The 26218-nt window shown below is 42.3% G+C and overlaps 1 protein-coding gene and 1 long non-coding RNA gene across 3 annotated transcripts; one reads left to right on the forward strand and one right to left on the reverse strand.

Annotated features, from left to right (window-relative positions):
* The first annotated feature begins 86 nt into the window (after window positions 1-86).
* SLC35G1 (solute carrier family 35 member G1) lies at window positions 87-19496 on the forward strand. Of its 2 annotated transcripts, XM_081006747.1 has the most exons (4): window positions 87-392; window positions 1441-1498; window positions 7562-7742; window positions 11766-19496. In XM_081006747.1, the coding sequence occupies exons 1-4, from the start codon at window positions 102-104 to the stop codon at window positions 12523-12525; spliced, it is 1290 nt and encodes a 429-aa protein (XP_080862873.1). In that variant the 5' UTR covers window positions 87-101; the 3' UTR covers window positions 12526-19496. The 2 variants fall into 2 exon arrangements, with proteins under 2 accessions (XP_080862873.1, XP_080862874.1); XM_081006748.1 differs by lacking the exon at window positions 1441-1498 and having other exon boundaries at window positions 102-392.
* Window positions 3362-6625, reverse strand: LOC308477815. Its single transcript, XR_013986718.1, has 2 exons — window positions 6317-6625; window positions 3362-3802 (listed from the first exon to the last, which is right to left on the reverse strand). It is a non-coding gene; the product is annotated as an uncharacterized lncRNA (long non-coding RNA).
* Window positions 19497-26218: the final 6722 nt, after the last annotated feature.

Genomic DNA, 26218 nt, shown 5'->3' on the forward strand with positions numbered 1-26218 from the left:
GGACATGTAAACATCCCCCTCGGCGGGGAAGCAGGCCGCCCGGCCGGCGCAGAGCAGGCAGGCAGGCAGGCAAGCAGGCGGGGGGCGGTGTCACGGCCGGCATGCCGCGCACGCGCACCGAAGTTGCCGGCTCCTCGCAGTTTGTGGCAAAGCCGGAGCCGGAGGAGCGGTCCTCATGGTGCAGCGCCAGGGCGGCGAGGAGGATGCCGCCGCCGCCGGAGGAGGAGGGCGGTGGGAGGCAGAAGACCCCCGTCCTCCCGGGGGCCACGACAGGAACGGCGAGGATGGCGGGCTCTGCCAGGTGCACGACCTGGAAGCGGCAGCGGGCGCTGCCAGCCTCGGCGACGGCGGCTGCTTCCGAGGAAGTTTCCCTTGGAGACGCGGGACGCCCGGTGGGTGAGGGCAGGCGGGAGGGCACGCGGGGCGGGGAGAGAGGAGGGTGGCGAGCCGGCAGCAGGCAGGGCGAGGAGGCGCAACGCCGCGCGCCTTGCGCGCCTCTTCTCGGCCTCGGGCGGAGGCTCAGACCGGCGGGCGTCTCAGTGCCCTGGTGCGCCCTAGGGTGAGCCGGCGCTCCCTCGCCGCTTGGCCTCGTGGCAAGGCCGGCTGCATCTTGCCTCTCTCCACGCGAGGTGCCCGCGAGCTGCGCCTTTTAGGCTCTGCCCGAATCCTTGCCAACCCTGAATACATCCGCTTAAGGTAGTCACAACAGCAGCAACAACAACAATTCTTGTTCTCTCTGGGCCCTCCTCGGTTCTTTGATTTGTGGTTCTGTTTATATAAAGTGCCATGCACGTGCGGCTCTCTTTTTAAAAAAAAAGAAAAAGAAAAGAAAGTGCATTTTTAGGGATTCCGTTTCACCTTTGTTTTAAAACTTTTAAGAGTTAGGGTGCATGGGCTTAACCTAGAATTTCCCAGCGCCCTGTCAAGGCAGGTTAGTGCCTTTACCGAACACATCATGGTGGCAAGTTGAAAAGGTAAAGAGAAACCTTTCCCATCGCTGGTCTCTAACACCTTTGCCCTCCTAAGATCACTTAGCACAGCTTATCTATTCCTTAATAAGCTTTACTTTTCTTCCAATTTTTAAAATCCTGTGCTTATGTGTAAAAATCGATGTGTATGATATCGAGTAAGGAATTGGGGAATTGCATTTTAATTATTATAGAGTACTAGGGGCTGTGTCTCTGCTTTCTCTGGTGGCAACTCATTTGATTTTGTGTTTTAATGTATTATATATTTGGTGTTAGCTGCCCTGAGCCCAGTTCTGGCCGGGGAGGGAGGGGTATAAATACTATTATTATTATTATTATTATTATTATTATTCCCCCACACTTTAAGAGAGAACTTCCCCTTCCCCGTGCAAGGACAAACTTGCTTTTCACCTTCCCAACCCCATTTCTCCCTTCTCGCTGTACTTAGACTTCTCCTTCTTCCATTCCTCAGCTGCCTCATGTGAGAGAGATAAAGGATGCGGAACCCTCACATATTCCATTGTATGAAGGTACTTCATTCAAACCTCTGCTGTTGTTTAAAACCACAATTTCCCTCTTCCTTCCATCCCTGCTTTACTCTGACTTCTGCCACTATTTGAAATCACCAATTCCCCCCTCTCAGTATCCCTCTCTTCTCTCTCCCATGCCATGGCCACTGCTGTTGTGCAACCTGCCTTCTCTTTAGCTCCCCTACTGCACCCTGACTTCATGTAAATCCAGGGTTGTGATGGAGTACAACAAATCCATCAAAGTGGGGTGCGTGTGTAGATAGCCTGACTTTTTATGTATATAGAAAGGTGTGTAGCTTGTGTATGAAAACACAAGGGTGGTTATATTTTGTAAAGGGGTAACTAAACTATGCGTCTTTCTCTCTTGACCTGAAGTACTGTAGTATGAAATATATTCTGCGACAAAGGACATTTTGTTCTACAGCATAATTTGTACTTGCACACTCTCTTGCTAACGTACACAATAATTACATCAACATCTGTAACTACCATGTTTAATCAGGCTGGCAATGGAAAAGCCATCTAATATTGTTTATTTTAATCATACATTGAAAAGCTATGTTAATATTTAATTATAAAATCATCTACCCCTTGGAGCCATAAGGGAGGCACTCAGAACATAACCATTTTTGTTTTAAAGAGTGGTGATTTGTCAACCTAGCATTTTGTGAGCTGCTAGTAACAGTGCTTTCAGCAAGAGCAATCATAGTGTGTAGGATTAAGCTTGCGGAGAAATCTGCTATGTAGAAGTTTTATTCCAAGTTTATATGAGTTGGCAAGATGTTACAAAGCAAAGGATTGTCCAGAGACGTAGATAACACATGAACTATTTTGTTTTCCTCCTGTTGCCGCCACAACCACTTTTCCTAATCAAGAGAGTTTAATATTATTTTGCATTTCTAGTGGTAAGTTCCTGTGATAGTCAGAGACACTGGTCTCGCACACAGTGTTTTGAAGCGCCTGTCAATAATGTAAAGGATTAGACAAATTCAGGGAGGTAAAGGCTATCAGTGACTATAAGTCAGGATGCTATACTCTTTTTTCCATAGTTGGAGGCAATGTTTTTGAATACCAGTTGCTGGAAACTGCAGGAGAGGAGAGTGCTGTTGTGTTTAGGTCCCACTTACAGGTTTCCCATAGGCATCAGGTTGGCCACTGTGACAACAGGATGCTGGACTAAATGGGCCACTGGCCTGATCCAGTATGGGCTTTGCTACATTCTGGAAGCTGTTGAGTAGGTTGTAGGATAATTCCATTTTGGGGACCTACTTATTTTGGATGTTGTAAACCTTTGTCTGGATTGTGCCACTTCAAACTGCAGGTGGATGAGGATTCGTGTGGTTGAATGCTCCTCCATATAGAATACCTATTTATTGTAATTTCAGTTCTCCATTTTAATCCTTCTCTTGAGAGCGGAGCTAGCCATAAAACAGCATTAGGCAAATGGAATACTAAAAGAATAACACTGTTTCTTAAAACTTTATATACCCAGCAGAGAAATTGTGGGTGCCACTGTTTGCTGTGCTTTGGCACTGAACACCTTTTTGTCGCTGTTTGTCAGTGCTGAATGGAAACCTACTGTGCTTTGAGAACATAGGGGCATGGGAAGCTGCTTTATACAAAGTCAGACCATTGATCCATCTAGCTCAGTATTGTTGACACTGACTGGCAGCATTTCCCCAGGGTTTCAGCAGGCATATTTCCCAGATCTACCTAGAGGCACCTTTGCATGCAAGATATGTGCTCTGCCATTGAGTTGGGGCCATTCCCCAAGAGAGCCATTGTGTGACGAAGGAGGCATGTTATCTTATTCCATTCTTAAAGTTTACATTGAAAGGACAGATGCTTCTAAAACCTATAATATTTTTCTTTCTTTTTATTGCAGTAAGAAGGTCATTCGTTTCTACAGTGTTTGCTTTGCTAGTCTGGAATACCAGCCCAGCTTTTTTAAAAAAAAAAGAGAGAGAGAAAGGAAGTACAATTGACTATGATACCTTCCCTTTATAATATGAAAGTTTGGTGTTTTGTTAATAATGCAGAGGTTTGCTTTTCCAGCATCCCTAAAGATCCTTTTATACAGCAACAACTTCAGAGAATTAGTGTCATATACGATGTCTGTGCAGAAGTCTGACACTTTTATCTTTTAGGCAATCAAAGTAGACTACTACACTGAAACTTGATATTTTGTTCTTATTCTTCACTCTGTAGATCAGCATGGCTTTTTTTCCTTCTTTAGCTTCACTCCATTCTGAGTCTCCTTATTTTAATCCAATATTTCAGACAAAAAGTTCCATTAATGTGGGTCTGTATTGGACAAGAAGAGCAAATTGGGGCAATAATGTAATTAAGGGATCAAATCTATATGGGTCTGTATTGGCTAATGTTGTGAAGCTCTGCCAACAGCTACACTGTAGGTTCAGAGAGAGAATGGCACGTTTGTTCTTCTAATAACACTTTAGATTAAAACCCATTATGATTAAACAGAGATGTGTGTGCTTTACCTCAAGCAGTAATATGCCTTGAGATTTAGCATCCTTTGAAATCTATTCTTTTCTGTTCCAATATGTCACAGAGGCCCCTGCTCTGGAGCTTTTCTGAAAGAGAGTGGGCAGCCCTGTTTAGTTCATTGTTTGCTTATATACCTGCCATAGATGATATTTTGAAACCAACCCCCCTCCCTAAATGTGTTCTTCAGATTTTGCCTCTTCCTGTACAGGTGTCTCCCCACTTGTGCACAGTCAGCACATGCACTCCCAATGACACACACACCATTTGCAGTGCCGAAAGAGGGTTGGGTAGGGGCAGAACGGGGGAATCCTCGCTTATACATATCCCAGTGATCCATGCGGCGGCCAGGAACAGAACCCTCACATAACTGGGGATTCTCCTGTATTAAGGCTGCAGTCTTATTACACACTTGCATGGGAGTAAGGGCCATTCAGCTCAGTGGGATTTAAATCTGAATAGACATGCACAAGATTATGCACAAATTAGAGGCCCAGGTGTTCTTTCTTACTCACTACTGCCTAGGTGCTTCAAGTACTGGTCTGATAGAAAGCCAGTAAAATGCTGTGAAAGCATACATGTAGATGTAACTTTCATTTCATTTCATTTATTGGTTGCCTTTCCACCACAACAGTATGTGGTCACATTAAATCGCCATATTAAGAACTTCTGGGGATTTTGAAGACAAATGTGTTGTGAAGAACCTATACGTTGTGCCAAGTTTGCCCGTGGCAGTCTGGAATTTTGGAGTAGACTGAAAACAAAGGGAAAGTTCTGAACGTGAGCTAGAACTGGCATTTAGGAATATATGGAGGTGAAGGAGGACATCTCCACAGATAAACAGGAAGAAAAAGGGCTAGAAAATGAAAGTGGTTTTCGAGATAATTAGGAAAATAGGAAGTGAATCTGAGATAGGGAGATTGCGAGAGGAGATGGTGGATTTCGCAAGATGAGAATATGCAATGTCATAGGAAGAACCCCAAGCTATCTGTATTGATTTCAGTTGATTTTTTAAAATAGCTTGGTTGGATCCTTTTTACATCCTGTTGCTACATGATCCATTGTTGTAATCTTCCATCCTTATGCGCTTATCCTTCCATCCTTATGCGCAATGGGTCTGTTATGGCATAACTCTTCCTATATTCTTACATACTAAAGCAGTCTTCACCTACCTGGTGCCCTTGAGATGCTTTGGACTACAACTCCCATCAGCCCCAGTCAGTTGTGTTGATGGGAGTTGTAGTCCAAAACATCTGGAGGACACTAGGTTGGTGAAGGCTGTACTAAAGCATATTTAAAATTCCAGTTTACTCAGAAGTGATGCTAAAGCTTTCTGGAGACTTGGCCACAACAGACCCATTGTGCATAAGGATGGAAGGATTGTTGGTTTCAGTTCTCTCAGTTCTCTACATTTCTATAGCAATTTGTGAAAATTCTTTTTAAAAATCCTCTTGAAAATTCTTCAGCATTTTAGTGTGAATTTTTCCTGACACATTTTTATGTGCAGTTTTGACTAGTGAGCACATTTTTGCAATCAATTTCTCCTAATGTAATGAATTTTTGCATGATATTTTCACTAATATATTCATTTGTATGCACACTTTCCCCCCTAATATATGCATAAGCATTCTTTGGTTGGAGAACTACACAGCAAATTCTGGATGAGCGTGAATTTTGGAGGATGCCAATGTTTTGATTCTTTCATTGTTTTAGGAAGTGCGAATTTGATACAATTTGCCTTTAGATGCAAATTGAACCAAATTTCTCCCCTTTTGCTCCACGGAATGCCTCCAGATAATTCCATAAGTAGATTTCTATTTTAGGGCAAAACGAGGAAAGTGTTGTGTTAAGTGGGAAGCTTAACCAGCTGACTTTTAGATTTGGATCGACTAAGAGTAGAAGTGCTCAGATTTTATTTCCAGGAATTGATTTTATCGAGAAGAGAGTTGTTTGCACCTTCATGTAGGCAGGCTGGTAAAAGGACCCTGTCGACTTAACCATGGTAAAATCCATGTCCAACTCATACTAAATAAAAAAATACTTTCCAGTAGCACCTTAGAGACCAACTAAGTTTGTTATTGGTATGAGCAGGCTTCCTCAAACTCGGCCTTCCAGATGTTTTTGGCCTACAATTCCCATGATCCCTAGCTAGCAGGACCAGTGGTCAGGGACGATGGGAATTGTTGTCTCAAAACATCTGGAGGGCCGAGTTTGAGGAAGCCTGGGTATGAGCTTTTAGATGGTCTCTAAGGTGCTACTGCAAAGAATTTTTTTATTTTGTTTCGACTACGGCAGACCAACACGGCTACCTACCTGTAACTACTCCTCATACCAAGTACACTCTCACATTAAGCCTAACCTCAGTGTGTCCAGCGCTTGGAGATTTCAGCCCTTTCAAAACAGAGAGACAGCTGCTGCTCAAAAGTTGACTTTAGCAGTTGAAATCCTGGGACCAAGGCAGCCAAAGCATGTCTCTGTATATTCTGTCACCTTGGATTCACAGCAGCTGAATGTTAGAAAACATTGATTCTCAGCTTCCAGGTTGCTTATCAGCTTCCAGGTTGTGATTCCAAGTTGCTTAGCAACCGACAGAAATGCCCTGCCAAACCACTGCTTTCTTCTGAAGATGACTCTGTTGCCTCTCTAATCTTCTTAGATGGTATCCCTACACAGCTAACAGTTCCAGGATTCAAGGTTCATATATATATATATATACACACACACACGCACACACACACAAAACAGCATTATATTTGTTTTGGGTGTAAATACGTTGTGGGAAAGAAACTCCGATGGCATTCTACCACCTCTACCCAGAGTTATGTTCATATTATTGGGATACTGGAGTTAAGATATTTGCACAACAGGATAACTTCTTTTAAGTAGCCAGCTCATTGTAAAATAATAGGGTATCACACTGTATATATAATGAAACAAGTAGAAATATCCATATTTAGTGGGTGTAAGTTATATCTTTATTCATTACAGTTAAATAAGAAAACTAATATTTTACATTTGCTTTAAAAACTCAAGATTTTTCCTAATACAAATAAGATGTAAAGTTGGTTTCTTAAGTATTACCCAACAATGCTTGGGAAAACACTGGGATAGATGCTTGAGCCTGTGGTAATTTTCATTCATATAGCCTCGGGAATGCAGGTTAATATTTCTTGATGCGAAAATTTATCAGAATGGTTGGTTGGTCTATGTAATGAATGTGGCAAATGGACCTATTTTGCAAACATGGTGCATGGATTTATACATCCCACTCTGAGACTACTTTTTTTTTAAAAAAAGAGTTGAAAAAATGCAACATGCAGATAAACATAGAAATTTTTGTAAGAGTAAAATTACAGTCTATACCATCATGTCAAAAATTGCTGTTAACTATTTTTTTTAAAAAAACCCAACCGTATACCTTCAATTGCACTAAATGTATTTCTTTTGTTTCTTTCCCTCCTCAAAGTAGACATTTTTTTTTTAAAGAACCGTTTCAAATTCAGTTGAAGAAATTACAGCTAAATTGTTAATTGCTAACTGGAAACTGTTTTGTTCCAGGAATAAAGGGGAAAAGGACCTGTCCAGGGCTTGGCCTGTTCTATACGCTGCTGTCTGCCTTTCTCTTCTCTGTGGCATCTTTATTCCTCAAGAAAATTGAAGGTGTGCATTCAGTGGAAGTCAGTGCCATTAGATGTGTTTTCCAAATGACATTTGTCCTTCCTGGTTTAATATACTACAGGTGAGTATTATGCCTCCTTTGTATAAGGCAAGGCTAAGAAAAAATGCACTTTGGATTATTTATTATTATTATTATTATTATTGCCATTTATTTATACAGTCAAACCACGGAAGTCGAACGTAATCTGTTCTGGAAGTCTGTTTGACTTCTGAAACGTTCGGAAACCAAAGCACAGCTTCTGATTGGCTCCTGCAGCCAATCAGAAGCCACAAAAGCCCCTTCCGCCGTTCGGCTTCCAAAAGAACGTTCGAAAACTGGAACACTCCCAGTTTTCAGTTTGTTCAGGAGCCGGAACATTTGACTTCCAAGGTGTTCGGGAGCTGAGGTACAACTGTATACCGCTTTTTGGACCAAGTGTACAGTAAGAATTCAACAAAATGCCATAAATCAGCAAGGGAAACAAAATAAGGAGGGGCAGAGAAAGGCCTTCCCTGGGCGGAAGACTAAGGAGCTCACCAACCTTTTCTCCCACACTCTGTGAGGCTAGAGGCCTGAAGAGATTATGAGAAATGCTTATGCAAACAAAAATAACTAAGGCTGCTCTCACCACCACCCCCCATTCTAATTATTCAGGAATTCAAGGCAAGCAGGTAGGTCTTCAATCTGTGGGTCACAATGCTGCTTCTGCCATTTTGGACTCCAGCTATGGCTGACCAAACCAAAAGAGCACTGCATGCAGTGTTTGGGCTAGAACACATCATTATGATGGGACACTCATTTTATCAATTTCAATGAGTGCTGCCAAGTGGCAGGAGAAAGGCAAGAGAAAGATATTTCTAGCCAAATGTATGCCCCGCCTTCCTGTAGCTATGCCCACTAGTAAGGGAACTCTGGAGTGGGGGGCTCCATCCATGTTCCAATCTCTTCCTGTGGCTTTCTAGACTTCTTGCACAATCGATGTTTACTGGGGACCAGAATGCAGAAGTGTCTGTTGCAGTGATTACAATGCAGAAGTGTCTTCAGTTCTCCAGAACAGAAGCCGCAGTGATTCCCTCAAATACCCTAAAATCTAGCCTACAACACACAAATGTAGAACTCAGCACAGCAGTCTTCGCTTTTATAGTTCATCAGAAAACAAGCTAATAAGCAGATTTTAAGGGCGTGAGGGTGTACAGTGAATACAGTTGTCATCCACTGTAGAGTCACTGGAATATCTATTATCATGATATCTGGAAAAACAAACATGCCCAGGTGCTTCACTGAAATTGTGAGTCTTTAAAAAAAACAATCCACTGGTTTTCAATAGCTTCTCAGCCTTTTGGCTCAGAACAAGTGTAAAAATCACTGGTTTTCATATAGTTCTAATGCTAAGGTAGCACTGTGTATATTGCTCTTTGAATTGCCATTTTTAGGATTAATAATGTGCCTTTTTAGCACTATTAGTATAAGTCAAAAGTGAATACTGTATGTGAAAGTGGGTCCCATGGTACAGGTTAGAAGTCAGAGGTGAGTCTTGGGTCTGGACTAGTTGAAGACCATGGAAACTGCCAAAAACATTCTAAAAAGTATAATAAGAATAGGAATACTTAGAATACTGATAGTTGCTCCAAAAATGAAAAGCCCAACACGCTGCCCCATGCAACTACAAGCTTAAAATTCATAGTCTTCCTGCCACCCAACAAAATGACCCAAAGGAGCCTTTGATAACAACCTTCCCTGATGTCTGCTGGTGCCCTTTCACATGCTGGCTGGCTGGTCTCCATGTGTCCTGGAAATAAAAAGTTGTTCCTCAAGTCTTATAGGGTTTTTATGAAAACCTACGAGATGGCAGTGAAGGCCGCTAAGAAGTCTTACTTCTCGGCCTCCATTGCATCCGCTAGCTCTCGCCCGGTGCAATTATTTAGTATAATTAGGTTTTTAATGTCCCTCGAGGGACAGCCAAATTTAAATAACAATTCGACACACAGCTGTGAGGCATTTGCGAGCTTTTTGCGCAGAAGGTCCTGTTGCTCCACCATGACCTCCCTGCCAATTTGGATACAATAAAGGAACTGGAGGCCCCTCGACTGTCTTCGGGTCCAGTATTGGACCACTTTGACCGGATATCCCCAGCCGATGTGGACAGACTCCTCCGAGCTGGAAAGCCCACCACCTGTCCTCTCGACCCGTGCCCGTCTTGGCTGATTAGAGCGTGTCCAGATGAGGGGATATCATCAATTTGTCCCTTGGCACCAGGACATTCCCAGGGGAACTGAAGGAGGCAGTGGTGCGCCCGCTCTTAAAGAAAACATCATTAGATCCCTTAGATCTATCCAATTACCGCCCGGTTTCGAATCTTCCATTCCTGGGTAAGGTGATTGAGAGAGCGGTTGCTGAACAGCTTGGTGGGTTTCTGGATGAAACATAGGCTCTGGATCCATTTCCAGTCCGGCTTCCGTGCTGGTCATGGGACCGAGACGGCTCTGGTTGCCCTAACAGATGATCTCCGCAGGCAGCTGGATCGAGGCGGGTCGGGGCTGCTGATTCTTCTAGATCTGTCAGCAGCCTTCGACATGGTCGATCACGAACTCCTTGCCGACGTGGGGATCCAGGGCACAGTCCTTCAATGGCTGCGCTCGTTTCTCTCTGGTCAGGGACAGAGGGTGGCGCTTGGGGGGGAATTGTCATTGCACCACTCCTTGGTGTGTGGAGTGCCTCAGGGTGCAATACTCTCCCCGATGCTTTTTAACATCTTTATGCGCCCCCTCGCCCAGCTTGTCCGGAGTTTTGGGCTGGGCTGCCATCAGTATGCTGATGACACCCAGCTCTATCTGTTGATGGATGGCCATCCTGACTCGGCCCCAGACACACTGATCAGATGTTTGGAAGCTGTGGCTGAATGGGTACGTGGGAGCTGGTTGAAGTTAAATCCTTCGAAGACAGAGGTCCTCTGGCTGGGATGGGACGATATGGGATTGAGGGGGCAACTCCCATCTCTTGCGGGGGCGCAATTAGTGCCAGCACCGTCCGTTAACAGTTTGGGTGTAATCTTCGATACCTCCCTCTCCATGGAGGCGCAGATTACAGCTATAACAAAGGCGGCATTTTTTCATCTTTGCCAAGCTAAGCAGTTGGCTCCTTACCTCTCTCGCCCTGACTTAGCCACTGTTATCCACGCGACGGTCACCTCCAGACTGGATTATTGTAGGGGGCTGCCCTTGAGACTGACCCAGAAACTCCAGCGGGTGCAGAATGCCGCGGCGAGACTCCTTACTGGGTCCTCGCTGCGAGATCACATTCATCCAGTGCTATACCAGCTGCACTGGCTCCCGGTGGAGTACAGGATCAGGTTTAAGGTGCTGGTTTTAACCTTCAAAGCCCTATACGGCCTAGGACCCTCGTACCTATGGGACCGCCTCTCCTGGTATGTCCCACAGAGGAACTTACGGTCTTCAAATAAAAACATCTTGAAGGTCCCAGGCCACAGAGAGGTTAGGCTGGCCTCAACTAGAGCCAGGGCTTTTTCGGCTGCGGCTCCAATCTGGTGGAACGCTCTGTCACAAGAGACTAGGGCCCTGCAGGACTTGACATCTTTCCACAGGGCCTGCAAGACAGAGCTGTTCCACCAGGCCTTTGGTTAGGGCGCAGCCTGACTCCCTCCTTTGGCAATCTTTACAGAACTTTAGTTTATGGTTGCCATCAACTTTGATTTTAATTATTTTTTATAATGTTTTTAGAATGTTGCACTATTTTAGTGTTGTTAGCCGCCCTGAGCCTGGCTTCGGCTGGGGAGGGCGGGATATAAATAAAATTTATTATTATTTATTATTATTATTAAGTCACCCAGCTGCTGCATCTCAGGCTGCAAGCTACAAACCAAGAGCAGAATGCCAAAGAGCCTTTATAACCATTTGATCAAAATGCATCAAAGTTGGGGACCCTATTGGAACATGAAAGAGTCCTAGTAGTGTCAGCTTTGGAAAAATCACAATGTTATTTAACATTCTGTGATCTGAAATTCACTGCAAAGTCCTGTTGATGCATGAATATGGAAACCTTAAGCCATGAGTTAAATTATACACACCTCTCTTTCTTTCATTTTAGAACAGGATTTCTGGGACCAGAAGGCAAACGACTCGTTCTTTTCTTTCGAGGATTGCTTGGCTCTGGTGCAATGATTCTTCTCTATTATGCTTTCCAAGTGATGCCTCTTGCTGATGCTACAGTCATTACTTTCAGTAGTCCCGTTTTTACGTCACTATTGGCCTGGATATTTCTCAAGGAGAAGTATAGTCCTTGGGATATTCTTTTCACTCTGTTTACAATCACCGGAGTGGTGCTTATTGCAAGACCACCTTTTTTATTTGGATCCAGAGTTGCTGGAATAGAAGAAGAGTACAGAGATCGCCTGAAAGGAACAATAGCAGCTGTTTCAAGTGCCGTAGCTGCCGCGTCAACTTTTGTTATACTAAGGAAGGTGGGGAAATCGGTGCATTATTTTTTGTCCATTTGGTATTATGCAGTAATTGGGTTAATAGTTTGCCTAATAGCACTTTTTGTAATGGGTGAGTGGAGTTTACCCAACTGTGGCATAGATAGATTTCTCTTGGTATTAATTGGAGTATTGGGTCTAGGTGGCCAAATATTCCTTACAAAAGCACTACAGATAGAGAAAGCTGGTCCTGTTGCTATAATGAAAACAATGGATGTGGTGTTTGCTTTTATCTTCCAAATTCTCTTCCTCAATCATTTGCCTACGTGGTGGACAGTCGGAGGCGCCCTTTGCGTAGTAGCTAGCAGTTCCGGAACTGTCATTCGGAAGTGGCATCAAAACTCGAAAAAAAGTACAGGAAATGAAATTTGACAGGTGGGGGTGTTATTTCACTGCTGAAAGAGAGCAAAGCACTTGAGTATTTATTTTAAATAATTCCCCATCACCTTTCCTTTTCGTGGAGATGGTGCTCCCATGTGCCAACTCTGGCACCAGCCCCTTCTCTCTGGCAAAGAGCGAGACTTCCGCCTGCACAGGTAGGGCTGAAGTGGCGTGCCCAGTTCATGTTTCAATCTGGTAATGTTTCCGTTTTGTTATGTTATTTCTACTAGTTGTTGCTTTGGCATAGTTATTTTTCTATATTTTGGTGAAGCAGATCTTAAAAATGTATTTATAGCAATATATATCTTTTATATTATTACATTGTGCCTGAGTAGACGGAGCAAAGGCCATATTGGCTGCTACTATTCAGCTGCTACGATTCAAGGAAAAGAAAAGACAATGGGCAAGACAATGGCACCCATGCTCAGTACTATGCAAAATGTTTTGAATGTCTGTCTGTTTAACTATGCAATTAAAGTAGCACCTACTTGTCAGTTTTGCCAGAATTTTGGATTTAAGGATCGTGGACATTTTAAGCCCCTATGTACTAAGATTGGGATGCACCAGAAGCTACTGCATTCCAGAGACCCACAATAAGCTGGTACGCTGATGACGCATCAACACTGCCCCGTGCCATTGCAAATTATGCTAGTATACATTCTCAGGATTGATGCGTCTATCAACTTAAATCCAAGCATTTTGGCATAAGTGGTTTTTGCCTAGCATAATAATTCTGGAACAGTGTTTGCCTTTGTCCACATACTGTAGCAACACAAAACAACAAGCGGCTTGATCTATTTCCTGGATTTGTGGGCTTGTCATAGACATCCCATTCACTATAGTGGAGAAGTCAGGGGCAGCAGGTCTTTGCATAGAGATCTTTCTTGGTACAGTCATACCTCGGTGGACGAACGTCTTGCAACTCGAACTTTTTGGCTCCCAAACGCCACAAACCCGGAAGTGAGTGTTCTGGTTTGTGAACGTCTTTTGGAACCCAAATGTCCGATGTGGCTTCCGCCGCTTCCAATTGGCTGCAGGAAGTTTCTGAAGCCAATTGGAAGCCACGCCTTGGTTTCTGAACATTTGGGAAGTCGAATGGACTTCCAGAACGGATTCCGTTTGACTTCCGAGGTAACACTGTATTGGTGCAAAAACAGAAAGCCAAGCCTTGCTCAGACATGAAATGACATTGTATTGCAGTTGTTGCGATGGATGTGTACAACATTACATGAAAATGTCTGAAATGTATGTATAATCATAAAATGTTCACATGAACTAGAATCTGGATGAATCGGGGTTTTACAACCAACAAGACTTGTTCTGCAGGTGTTGCCCGCACTCACATTTGACTGTGTTAGAGTTGCATTTATGAGAGCAGCATGTCTGTGTGTAATACGGTCAGCTAAACCACAGAGATGGTATCAGTGTGATCAGCGTTTTGTATCTTTCTTTCTCCTCACTGCTTGTTCATTGCTAACATTTCCTGTTTGGTGTAACCCAAGCCAAGTTCCCATCCATAGTTACACTGGTGTCTTCATCACCAGATATAAAAATAGAACAATGTTCAGGGAGATTCCAAATCTCATCCCTCAGAGCCGGTTTTTCTTTAAAACACAAATGGTGTTGTTTTCATGTAGTTTACCCCTAAACCTGGATGCTACCCCATTTCTATTTTCATTTAGAGTTCTGTTATAGAAAAGTCAAGGTGGAAACATCAGTAAAACCAAGTACAATATGCAACAGATTAGGCTAGCATTTCTCTGTATGCACCTTATTTTCAGCTAGCTAATGTGAAAAGCATATCATGAAGCATTCATTGAAACATAAATCCAGTCACCCCAGAACTTCCTGGTTCAATGTACTTTAGTAAGTGGAATGTATTTTAGTAAGAGCACCAGATGTCACTTTGATTGCGCACATAATTGTGATAAATAAAATTCCTAATGCATATTCAGTATTCAGAATAAAAACATGTCATACATGTTAGTACTCTCTGAATATACAGTTGTACCTTGGTTTTGGAACAGCTTAGTTCCCGAACGTTTTGGCTTCCAAACACTGCAAACCCAGCAGTGACTGTTCCGGTTTGCGAACTATTTTTGAAAGCCAAACATCCGACGGGGCTTCCGATTGGCTGCTGGAGTTTCCTGCAGCCAATCAGAAGCCGTGCTTTGGTTTCCGAACGTTTTGGTAGTTGAACAGACTTTCGAAATGGATTCCGTTAGACTTCCAAAGTACGACTGTACAGTAAGAATATTGCACAAAGTTGTTGTTAGTCTATTAGAAAAACAGCTTAGTCACTTGCACTGCACGGCTTCCTCACTTGCAACTGCGGGGAAGTCTGACCAATGAGCCTGGAAATATTTCCAGTATGAGAAACCACTTCTTTCCAAAGACACAGTCACTGTGAGCCTAGCTAGGTTTTAAAATGATATGACTTCTTCCCTCTGAAAAGGAGCTGTTCTTGCTTATTTTCCCCTAGAGCTCTTTCTCCTTGAGAGGGTAGAAAAAGAGAAGGGAAAGGTCTCTCCAGCCTTCATTGCCTGTTGTGGGAGGAGGATACTTTGGAATGCTAAATAAATACTCAGCTTCTCCCATGAGCAGCTGTCCTATGTAGCCAGACTTCTAAAACAGGTTTTGCTCCAAAAACTCAGGTGTCTCCTTTGATGCAGCATGGTGGGCTGTGGTCGGAGCACGGAAAAGGCATGTGCTTAGAAAAATACTCACATGAATCTAAGCAAGTTCTCAAAATCGCTTTCCCCCCATCCCAACTGTCTTTTTGAGCCATGACCTCCTAAGTAGTGTTAAATGCTTCCCAAGTCCCTGAACAAGAAGTATAGGGCTAGCATTGCAGATGGAAGTCACACAGAGTTCAAGGAGGCTTACTCTGGTAAGCAAAGTGCTACATCTATCAGAGCAAGCCAAAGTGGGGCCAGGAAGGAGCAAGTTCACTGCCATATCTGAATCCTGCTTCTCAATCCAGCCAGGGGAGAAGGTCAAGGGTATTTTACCCACCAACTCAACCACCCCATTTTTTCATTTTTATTTTTCTTCTTCTTGAGGATTGGGGTCCTTGAGGCATAGGGAGTCAGGAAACTTCCTTGACATCAGTTCAGACATGTTATCCATCTAGTTACCAATGCTGTTTTCTGTCTTGGTTAACTGTGTGTGCCTATACATGTCCACATGGAAACAAGCCTTACTGGACTTACTTCCAAGTAAGTGTGCATAGGATTGCAGCCTTAATATTACCTGGAGATGGAGGGAAGAGACATGGGCACATGGCAGCCTCATACTCCTCATAGCATGAATATGCTATTCCTGTTCCAGGTGATCAGGAAATCCATGGGGCAGGATAGACATGATTTATTTTCATGTAAAAAAGAAAAAAAAATGTCCATGTTGTCCTCTTTAAGCAATACGGGTAACTTGAATCCATCTCACTGTTTTTGTTTAATCCCAATTATGGCTGAAATTGATTCAGTTTAAGGCCCCCCCCCCCAAAAAAAGTTCTGTAAACCAGTTCAGCACACCTCTGGAATTGTTTCAGTTCATGGGATATACAGAAAATTCGTTTATTGTACCTTAAGTATCAGCCATTATCTGTAAGTCTTATGAAGTGGCACTTCCCTAAAGTATGCGTACAGTAGAAATAGAACACTTGATACAAGAGTGTAATGTTTAATTTGCACGCTTAGAGTACTAGACTTTTATACTATTGAACATCCTAATCTTTTAAGAGGACAAATCTCAGGACAAGCCCAAGATGTGTAAAAATCTTCCCAATACAGATTTCACATGCTCATGATTCCTTTTGGCCTGATAGTGTTGACCTGTGAGTGTTATCACACTAAAAATGAATGGATGGATCCCTTATCTCGAACCTCTATGCTTAATTTAGAGTCCTGTTCAGGTTTAATAGATCCCTTCAGGTAAGGTTTGGGTTCTGTTCTGTTCTGTTTCAAAGGGTTGGTCTGGTTTTTGCTTCCTATTTGTTTTGATTTCATGAACCCAGCATTTCATCCTATTTATGTGATTTGAAAGTGTCCTTGCTAACTGAATAACCCAATTATATGCATGCTTATTTAGAAGCAAGACCTTCAAGACTTGGCAATTAGTGGGACTTAATTGCCAAGTAAGTGCACATAGGTAAGTAAGTCAAGTAAGTCAAACCTCAGTTCCCAAACGGCTCCGTTTTTGAACGATTCGGCTCCCAAACACCAAAATGTTCCAGTTTTTGAACATATTTTGGAAGCCGAACGTCTGACGCAGCTTCTGCTGAGTGCAGGAAGCTCTTGCGACCAATTGGAAGCCGCGATTCGGTTGTCAAAAGTTTTGGAAGCCGAACGGGCTTCTGGAACAGATTACGTTCAACAACCGAGGTTTGACTATATTTAGACAAATGGCACTTTTAAGTTGATTTATTTAGAATCAGGGTGCAGATTTATCTCTGGTACTGCATTATTAGATACCCTTTGGCTTTTAATTATATTTTCATGATTCTCATAAAAGTATGTCATAAAAGGGAACCAAATAACCCACAGGAAGAATAGTACAGTGAATAGATAAAACTGCTATCTTATCTATATGCTTTTCTTAATCCTGGTCTGTAACCGTAATAAAGTTCATTCAGTGAGACTTCAACATACGCAGGGATTACTTTTCACAATTGCGCCCAAAGCCAAAATAGTGTATAGTCAAAACACATTGGGTTCAATGGCAGGTGGGATTGCTAGTCTTTTTCCCAGACATCACCCCATTTTCACCCCCCTTAAAAAATATTTATTGCCAACCCTATAGAGCAAAATGTGCACGTAAGTTGTGGGCTTACTGTACTTACTGCAAAGCAACAAGGACACAAGGTCAGCAATAGAAGTAAGAAAAGCCTCAGAAGTATAAGAATAGGATTATATTGGAGCAATTGTGAAATTCTAAAAGGATAAAATAACTACCCAGAACAACTCATGAGGTTTAGTATCATGCTAATAAGTTGACAGTTTCGTGGCATAAGCCTGGGGTCATCAATGTGCTGCCCTGGGCAGGCACCAGTGTGCCCAGCTACCTCCTATGGCACCTACAGCAGGTCCTTCAAAAATCTGCAGTGCATAAGAAACTATTTGTTGTTCCTATTTATACTGCTTTGGCCTCTCCTACATTGAACATGTCCTCTTACAAACAGGTCCGTATTCACTGGATGCCATCTTTGGGCATTCACATTCCTTTCTGTTCTGAACAGAGGAGAGGTGCAAAGAGCTCTTGGAGTGAACACCACAGTGGCTGACCTAGGTGCTTCCTTTCCATTGATGGGCAGGACCACACCATTCTGTGGTCTTGTCTCATTTCCTGCCCTTTTTGATGTGGAAGGCATTTTGTGTTACGTCACATCCCCATGGCAGCCATTTTGTGGCTGGTGCCCCCATAGTACTTGCTCTAAATTCCAAAGGTGTCCACTGGCCCTCAAAGGGTGACCCCCTTTCACAAAGCTATGAATGGATACCAGTTCTCAGTTAAATTGTCAGAATGTGTTTGCCCCACGGAGGTGTGCATTTCTTTAGTGATCTGGTCTGTTGAGGCTGCAGTATTGTACTCACTAGCCAGGGAGTAATGAATAGGATTCCTCTGTAAAGCTCCCTTCCCATTGGTTAAATGGCATATGGTTATTATTCCATTGCAAACATGTTTCCAATATTTCTCTAGGGTGAGTGGGGAACCTGTGACTCTCTAGATGTTGGTGGAGTGCAACTCCCATCATTCCTGGCCATTGGTTGTGCTTGTTGGGTCTAATGGGAGGTGAAGTCCAGTAACATCTGGGGGGTGAGTGGGGACAACTTCCCCAGTGTTGCTGTGGGAAATTAAATCTAGCTAATCTTAAATTACCTAATCCAGGCATAGGCAACCTTCGGCCCTCCAGATATTTTGGCCTACAACTCCCATGATCCCTAGCTAACAGGACCAGTGGTCAGGGATGATGGGAATTGTAGTCTAAAACATCTGGAGGGCCAAAGGTTGCCTATGTCTGACCTAATTCAAAACTGGCATTACTTAGAAAAGATCTATTTAGGATGGTGCTAAGCTCCTGAGAAATTAGTTTTTAAATTATGTTTTCTTTTTCTTTCTTTTTTCAAGCCACCCTGGGATTAATTGAGGGGCGGCATTAAAATACTTCAAACTAAATAAAAAATAGTTCAGGGTAGCTTTCAACTGTCTGATATGTACACTCCATATGTAGCACTGTGTTAGTCTTGTAGAAGTCTCTCCAGCCTTTTTAAGTGATAATAATTTTTAATCCTATGTAGCTTTCATTAATGCATACAAATGCCAATGGATTATCTTTAACCTATTATACTTTGCAAAGGGGGAAGTAGATTTGAATTGTACTATTCCTGTGTCTCCTTCCAGTTTCCCTCAGCAATTACCAAGGTGTTATGGGTTAGTCACAGTATAGTGACCTGTGGTGTCTTGTCCAAAGAGAACATATCAGAATGAGCAGCACAGTAGATTGTTTATGGTCTGTTCAACATAAGATAGACCTAATAATACAAATATACACAGAAAAGATGGTGTATCTTTTTTGTCTTTTGGAGGTTCTGCTTGATGTACCTAATACCAATATGTTGCTATATTGCCAGTAGACAGTCGTCATGATAATGCAGCAACTCTTGAATCTGGTTCTTTAAAAAGTGTCCCTGACGTTAAGGAACCACCAGTGTAAAAATGCTTTTGAATACCGTATATTCGATCTTTATTTTTGCAAAATATCAGGGAGCTAAGCTGGATGGCCCTTGCACTACTTTCATCGACTTTATTGCACCTTGTTAAGCTGTTTTTGTAGCTGCTGCTGTTTTGTAGTAGATGCTTATTTTTTTATAGGCAACTTTTTAATTTCCTGGATTTTGAAATGTAAAGTATATTTTAATAAGTTTATATGATTTCATAAATTCTAATAAATACAATGAAAAATACACGCTTGGTTTCATTGATATCAGAAGAGTCTTGTAGCTATTCAAGCTGACAGGAAGGAATAAACAATAAGCTGTGGTTTCGTGAGAAGGCCCTTCCTGAATCTATCCAAAGATGTATCTAAATCCAGCGTCCAGTTCTCACATTTTACAACTAGATGCTTATCCTCCAATAATTTTTCTAAACCCCTTTAAAGTCATCCAAGGCCATTACCACATCTTGTGAAGCACTTCTTTTTGTCTGCCTGAATCTTCCAACATGCAGCTTCATTGAATATTCCTGGGTTCTGTTCTTCTGAGAGAACAACATCTCCCTATCTACATTCCCCACACCATGCAAAATGCTATACATCTTTATTAGTAATAATAATTAATTAATTAAATTTGTTTACCATGTGTCCCCCCCCAGCTTTTCCCCAACTAAAAGCCCTACATTTTGTAACTCATGGGGGAGTTGGTCCAGCCTTGTTATCATTTTAGTTGCCCCCCCCCTTTTTGGAACCTTTTCAATATTCTTTTTTAGATGTGGCAACCAGAACTCAGCACTGTGAATACAGCCCCATCATAGGGCTGCATGACAGCATTATGATATTAGCAGCTTCATGTTCAATCTTTTTTCCTAACATGGAATTTGCTTTTTTAAAATGGCTGCCACACACTGGCCTGACATTTTCACTGAGCTATGGGACACGGGTGGCGCTGTGGGTTAAACCACAGAGCCTAGGACTTGCTGATCAGAAGGTTGGCGGTTCAAATCCCTGCGACGGGGTGAGCTCCCGTTGCTCGGTCCCTGCTCCTGCCAACCTCGCAGTTCGAAAGCACATCAAAGTGCAAGTAGATAAATAGGTACCGCTCTGGCGGGAAGGTAAACGGCGTTTCCGTGCGCTGCTCTGGTACGCCAGAAGCGGCTTAGTCATGCTGGCCACATGACCCGGAAGCTGTACGCCAGCTCCCTTGGCCAATAAAGGGAGATGAGCGTCGCAACCCCAGAGTCGGTCACGACTGGACCTAATGGTCAGGGGTCCCTTTACCTTTTTATCCACCATTACCCAAAAATCATAGATCATATATTAAGATCATATATAACAACAGAAAACAACAAATGCCTTAAACCTACCCTCCAACAAGGACTGGAACCCACACAAGGCTGTTCAGAGGCTTAAACAGATACTATGATAACATCCACACCATACATTTGAAGTATATGGCTTTCCCCAATGTACTCTGGAAACTGCAGTTTATCCCTCACAAAGCTACAATTCCTAGCATCCTTAAACTGCAGTTCCCATTATTCTTTCTGGGGGTGGGGGGTGGGATATCAAACCCAGCCAGATGGACAGGGTATAAATAATAAAATTATTATTATTATTACTCTGTATCCTTTAATCTGAATTTAGAGAGATTCCTGAAGATATTTCAGTGTATCTTCCAGTCTCTGGCCAATCTGCTGCAGCACTCCGCAAATGCCATCCCAAAACTATATTGCTGTGGCCCGGAGATCCCTCCCATCCATCTCCAAACAGAAAAACCATGTGAAAAACTGTATTTTACTATTGTCTCAAGGCACCTTAACTTTACCTGTTTTGCAAATTCCCCTCCCGTTCTTGTCATTATGGCAATCCAGCCAATCAGGATACAGGGATTAACATACTGCCTCATTACCTCATAAGTAGGGCTGCAGCTGTGGTACACCTATTAGCCTATCAGAATCACTGACAATAGTTCTGAGCGTGTGCTCAGCTGTTTACTTGAAAGCCATACCAACACAGCCAGGCCTCAGGAGTGCATTTGCTTCCTGAATAGCCTTGCTATTCGCTTTCCCTTTCCTGAGCAGCCTTTTTGCGTGAGCAAGCACCATTGGAATTCACTGTAAGTCTCTTGTTTTTAAATTAAACGGGTTTGGTTTTTTTTTAGTTATGGGGGATTTATATATGAATTTACCTTGTTTGTTGGAATATTTATAAACTGCACTTTCATAAATTATATAATAAGGCGGTGTACAACATAAGAACAATACTACAGCAACAGTACAAACATTAACAATGTATCAATGAAAACTGGTTGGTACAAAATGCCATGCTCTAAATCAAGCTGGTTCTCCCAGTGTGGCTGAACTATAATTCCCATCAGCCCCAGCAAGCATGGTCAATGGCCAGGGATGATGGGAGTGGTGGTTCAGCACATCTTGAGGACCAAATTTCCCCCACACCTGTTCTAAAGGCTTATCAAACTTCTATTGGCAAGGAGTTCCTCAGTTTAATTTAACTTATTCTGTAAATATATGTCATGTTTCAGCCCAAACAGGCCTCTTCTGGCTCTTGACAGGACCCAGCACAAAAAAAAACACCACACTCTACAGCTGGCTTCTCAAAGCCTGCCCTGAGGGGGGAAATAGTTTCCTGCTGACTTTCCCAGAGACACTTTGAAGTCGCTGTTTTTTGGGTGGGCATCGAGGAACAAGAAACAATATGGGTGTGGGCTGAATTTCACACACCAATTTTGGACCAACCAGCCACATCTTGAGCTGCAGGCTTCTAATTAAATGCAATTGGGAAAAGGGAACGTGACTGAGCCATAGATCCACTCACTGGGGCCTTTAGGGGTTTTTGTGTGCATTAAGACTGTGAAACAGGAGTGGCATAGCATTACATAAGATTCCTCCAGGAAGCAGCTTTTGTTGGTGTTGGCAATACAAAATCCCTGCTTGCTTCACTTGTAAATAGTTTCGAATCATTACAGAAACGATCAAATCAATTTTCTCCTGAAAAGCAATGATGTGATGAATTTCCTTGAACGGGAAAAATTACCTCATCTCCTGCCATTGCTTCCAAAAAGGGTGGCATTTTTGCCAAAGGGATAAAATCTGTTGCTGTGGAGATAGTTCCCAAATACTTAACCCCCACCCCCAATATTCTTGTTTGTAAAGATACCTCACGTACAACACATGTACAGAGTTTTATTGAGTATTTTGTCTTACTTTAATTTCAGTGTTCTAATATTCGTATATTACTTTATCATGATCTTTTGTTGTGATGAATGATGATGATTATAATGGTTTTTTTTAAAAATAAACATTGCAGTCTTTGTCATCTATAATGTTCTACTCTGATATTTTGAAATGTTATGTTTCATGTTTTAAGATGTGCTGTTAAAACACACACACACACCATTCCTCTGCATCTGGCCAGTCCATGACATTGGCAAGTGCTTGTCTGAAAAATTCATAACATGAATGACATGCAGATTTATTCTTCAGTGGTTTGTGGTAAGAACAGAACCAGGGATTTATTTCGGAAATCTCTCTTCTTTGGAATTCCTTTGACTATAACTCCCACCATCTCTTCCCTGAGAAGAAAGCCCAAAAGAACTTGATTTTTGAAGAACTGCTGAAAACAACAGAAACACAATCTTCCTCCTGCATATCTGTTTCTTTCCAGTGTAGCCATCGCTTTTTCATGTCTCACAAGGAGTTGTTGAGCTATTGGCACAGCACTAGGGCATTAAAACTCTCAAACCACTTGAGGAATCTGCCAAAGATTCCCACCAATGTTTATGTGCTTTAAAACTCCAAAGCCACTTGGGAAATCTGCCAAAGATTTCCAACAATGTTTATGAGCTTTGGAGAAAATCTCATATTTTCAGTTTAAGAGGAAAGAAAATGGACAGAATAACTTATGGGCTCATTGTCAGCATTTTGTGATGTGAAGTGAGAAACGGAGCTATTAACCTGAAAATTAATGCCAAAGGAAAGATAGCTTATTTTATCCAGCAGATGTCACTATTGTTCAATAGCACAGTGCCAGTCCTTCAGTTCTAGGCAGGGAGGTACAGTACTAAGAAACCACATACTCTTGAGAAATAATCTTGCGTGGTGATGGGTGTATTTTCTTGATGGCTAGACAAATATACTCTGTGTGTTTTGAGGCACTCCCCTAATATTGTTTCTATGTCCCAGGGTTTTGAAACTTTATTAGTGGTGGGTGATACAAATTATGCTCAGTTCTTAGAGTTTATAATTAAGTTTCAGTAATTCTCCCACCACCCTAAAAGGGGGCAGAGAGTAGTTTTGCATTATTTATTATTAAAATAGGTGTTTTCTTGTCATTCCTGTTTTGATATGGCCACATAATGTCTAACTAGTTTTATGTTGTATTTTCCAAGAAAGATGGCAGGGAGAACTAAATCTTCCAGTTAGGATACTACAGTGGTACTTTGGGTTACATACGCTTCAGGTTACAGACGCTTCAGGTTACAGACTCCGCTAACCCAGAAACATTACCTCGGGTTAAGAACTTTGCTTCAGGATGAGAACAGAAATCGTGCTCCGGCAGCGTGGCAGCAGCAGGAGGCCCCATTAGCTAAAGTGATGCTTCAGGTTAAGAACAGTTTCAGGTTAAGAACGGACCTCTGGAATGAATTAAGAACTTAACCCGAGGTACCACTGTACTATACTTCTCCAGCCACAACCACATTTTGATCTGCAGGCAAGATAATAGCTCTTACATTTTCTAAACATACTGGCAGCTTTATTAATTGTGTGTGTGTGTGTGTGTGTGTGTGTGTGTGTGTGTGTGTTTAAAAAAACTGCTAAATTTTTATTACTGTACTGGATCATTTCAGGGTGGGGGAAGAGTAGAAGCTGCTGTTTCTCTGTATTCAGAGTATTTGGTGGAATTAAAACCATGGGCTTTCTCATGATGTTTGCTTAAAAGAGAAAGCCCATAAATGAAGATTGCATCTGCATTGTATCAGAATTTCATAGCATACCTATGGAAGATAAGAATGTTTTCTTCCCTTACAGTTAATCAGTAATTCTCTTGCACAATAATATCAAACCACAGTTAGGCAACAACTCACAATATTGCTGCTCAGCAGGAAACTCCTTCGGCTAGTAATTAAATAAAATCATTTTTATAACTGGGAGAATGAGGTTGAGGTTTCACAAGTCCTTGTTGCCTTGTTAGCTTTCAAGGTCACATTCTTCTTAGTTTGCAAGAGTGAAGTTTTTTGGGTTGGCTCACATTCTCTTCTATGAAATGTAGCTACTCTTATGGGATCAGGTCCAGCTTGAAACTCAAGAAAAGTTGGTTGTCACATTCTGCTCTGCGAACAAATTCCTTCTACAGGTGCTGGGTGTTTGTTTGTTTGTTTGTTTGTTTGTTTGTTTGTTTGTTTGTTCGCTCATTCATTCATTCATTCATTCATTCTACTACTTTAAAAAGGGTTTAGGGACACTTTTTTGTTCCCAGAAAGAGCCATCTGCTCTTTGGGAGTCCTAGGAGAACAGGGGAGGAATTCTAACTCCAGAAGAAAGCCCTCTCCCCAAAGGCATTTGACAGCCACCAGATTCTGTCAAGTTGTGGCACCTTGTGGGACCTCATTCATGTCCTGGGTCCCACTTGTAGACACAGTACTTGGACTCTTGGCATGATTATTTTCAAAAGGCCTTATTCCAAAGCCCAAACATAGATCGGTGTGCAAACAAGCACTGAAAGCAGAGTTCCAAGGTTTATGGCTAGCTGTGAGCTAAGATGTTGTCTCAGCACTTGACACCATCCCAGGCTCCCCTTTTGAAAAGCAGGGTGGACAGAGTCAATCGTGTAGGTCATGTTCTGAGCCAAGCGACTGGCCAAACTAGGGGAAACTTCTGTGGGCTGGGTCTGCTCATGCTGATGCCATGTGATTTGAGATGAGTGAACACAGCCAATTCACTGTCCCAACATAAGCCTTTCCAGATTTGGGAGGGGCCTCACTAACAGGAGGTGGAACCAAGACAGAATCAGACACCTCTTTTTTTACCATGCTTGGGATGACTGCTGTCACTGAGTTGGGCCTATCTCTTGACAATCAGCTCAACTTCTCTCCAGAATCCAGATCAGCAGCTCCCAGGCCATTGGGCTCCTCTCCAGGAACGGGTCCCATACTCTCTCATCCCATTTCTCTTCCCCCATCAAGGCACAATTAGTCTGAGAGAAGATAAACCTTAGAGAGCCCTGCAGGAAGCTTTTAACAATAAAAGAATAACTACAGCACTTGAAGCGAAGCATTTAATGTTAAGTTTGGTTTGGCTCTTTAGTTTGTTTACTTTTCTATTGAAATTGTAAGTGCTACTTGGACTGGAGGGTGGGATGTCAAATTTTATAAGGAATTAAGAAGATAAACACAGAGAGAAAGACACTCACAAAAAACTATTGTTCAGAATTGGCCCACCCACTATTCACTGCTATTATCTTGCTCAATATCAAAGTCCTGCTTCAGGATGATTGACATTACATATAGTCTTTGGATATTTTCTTTCACCAGTCTGAGGGTGATTGGATGATACGTTTACAATGTTGTTTTGTTTCTCTAAATGCAATCAAAAGAGGGAACTTCCTTTCTGAAGAATTCCAAGACCTGTCAAATAGTCAGATTTGAGTGTCTGTGTGTGAAAGGTGAGAGTCACCTATTCCTTGATATTTCAGTGGAAATAATGGTATTTTTGCTTGCTACATATGGCCTTGTTTAGTTATGAAAGAGAGGAAGAGTGTGACAACACCTTTATACAGAGATGTTTTTATGAGTGTGTTTTCTTCACAGACTGGTCTTTCTTCACAGAGAGATAAGCTTGTCTTGGTTAAACCCATGCTGTACTTCCATTTCCTCATAGATGAGATTCTTTACACTTTCTGTCTATGGAATGATTATACATTAGGTTGCTTGTATCTTTCTAACAGTAGCAAGGC

This window comes from Podarcis pityusensis, assembly GCF_964106645.2.
Source record: "Podarcis pityusensis genome assembly, chromosome: 5".
NCBI classification, from domain to species: domain Eukaryota; kingdom Metazoa; phylum Chordata; class Lepidosauria; order Squamata; family Lacertidae; genus Podarcis; species Podarcis pityusensis.

What these genes read in the sequence shown, in the direction of transcription:
- SLC35G1 (XM_081006747.1), top strand. Translation starts at nt 102, where the DNA reads ATGCCGCGCACGCGCACCGAAGTTGCCGGCTCCTCGCAGTTTGTGGCA. An exon ending in TTGGAGACGCGGGACGCCCG is followed by an intron (nt 393 to 1,440) that starts GTGGGTGAGGGC and finishes TCCATTCCTCAG; the next exon opens with CTGCCTCATGTGAGAGAGAT. An exon ending in CCTGGTTTAATATACTACAG is followed by an intron (nt 7,743 to 11,765) that starts GTGAGTATTATG and finishes CTTTCATTTTAG; the next exon opens with AACAGGATTTCTGGGACCAG.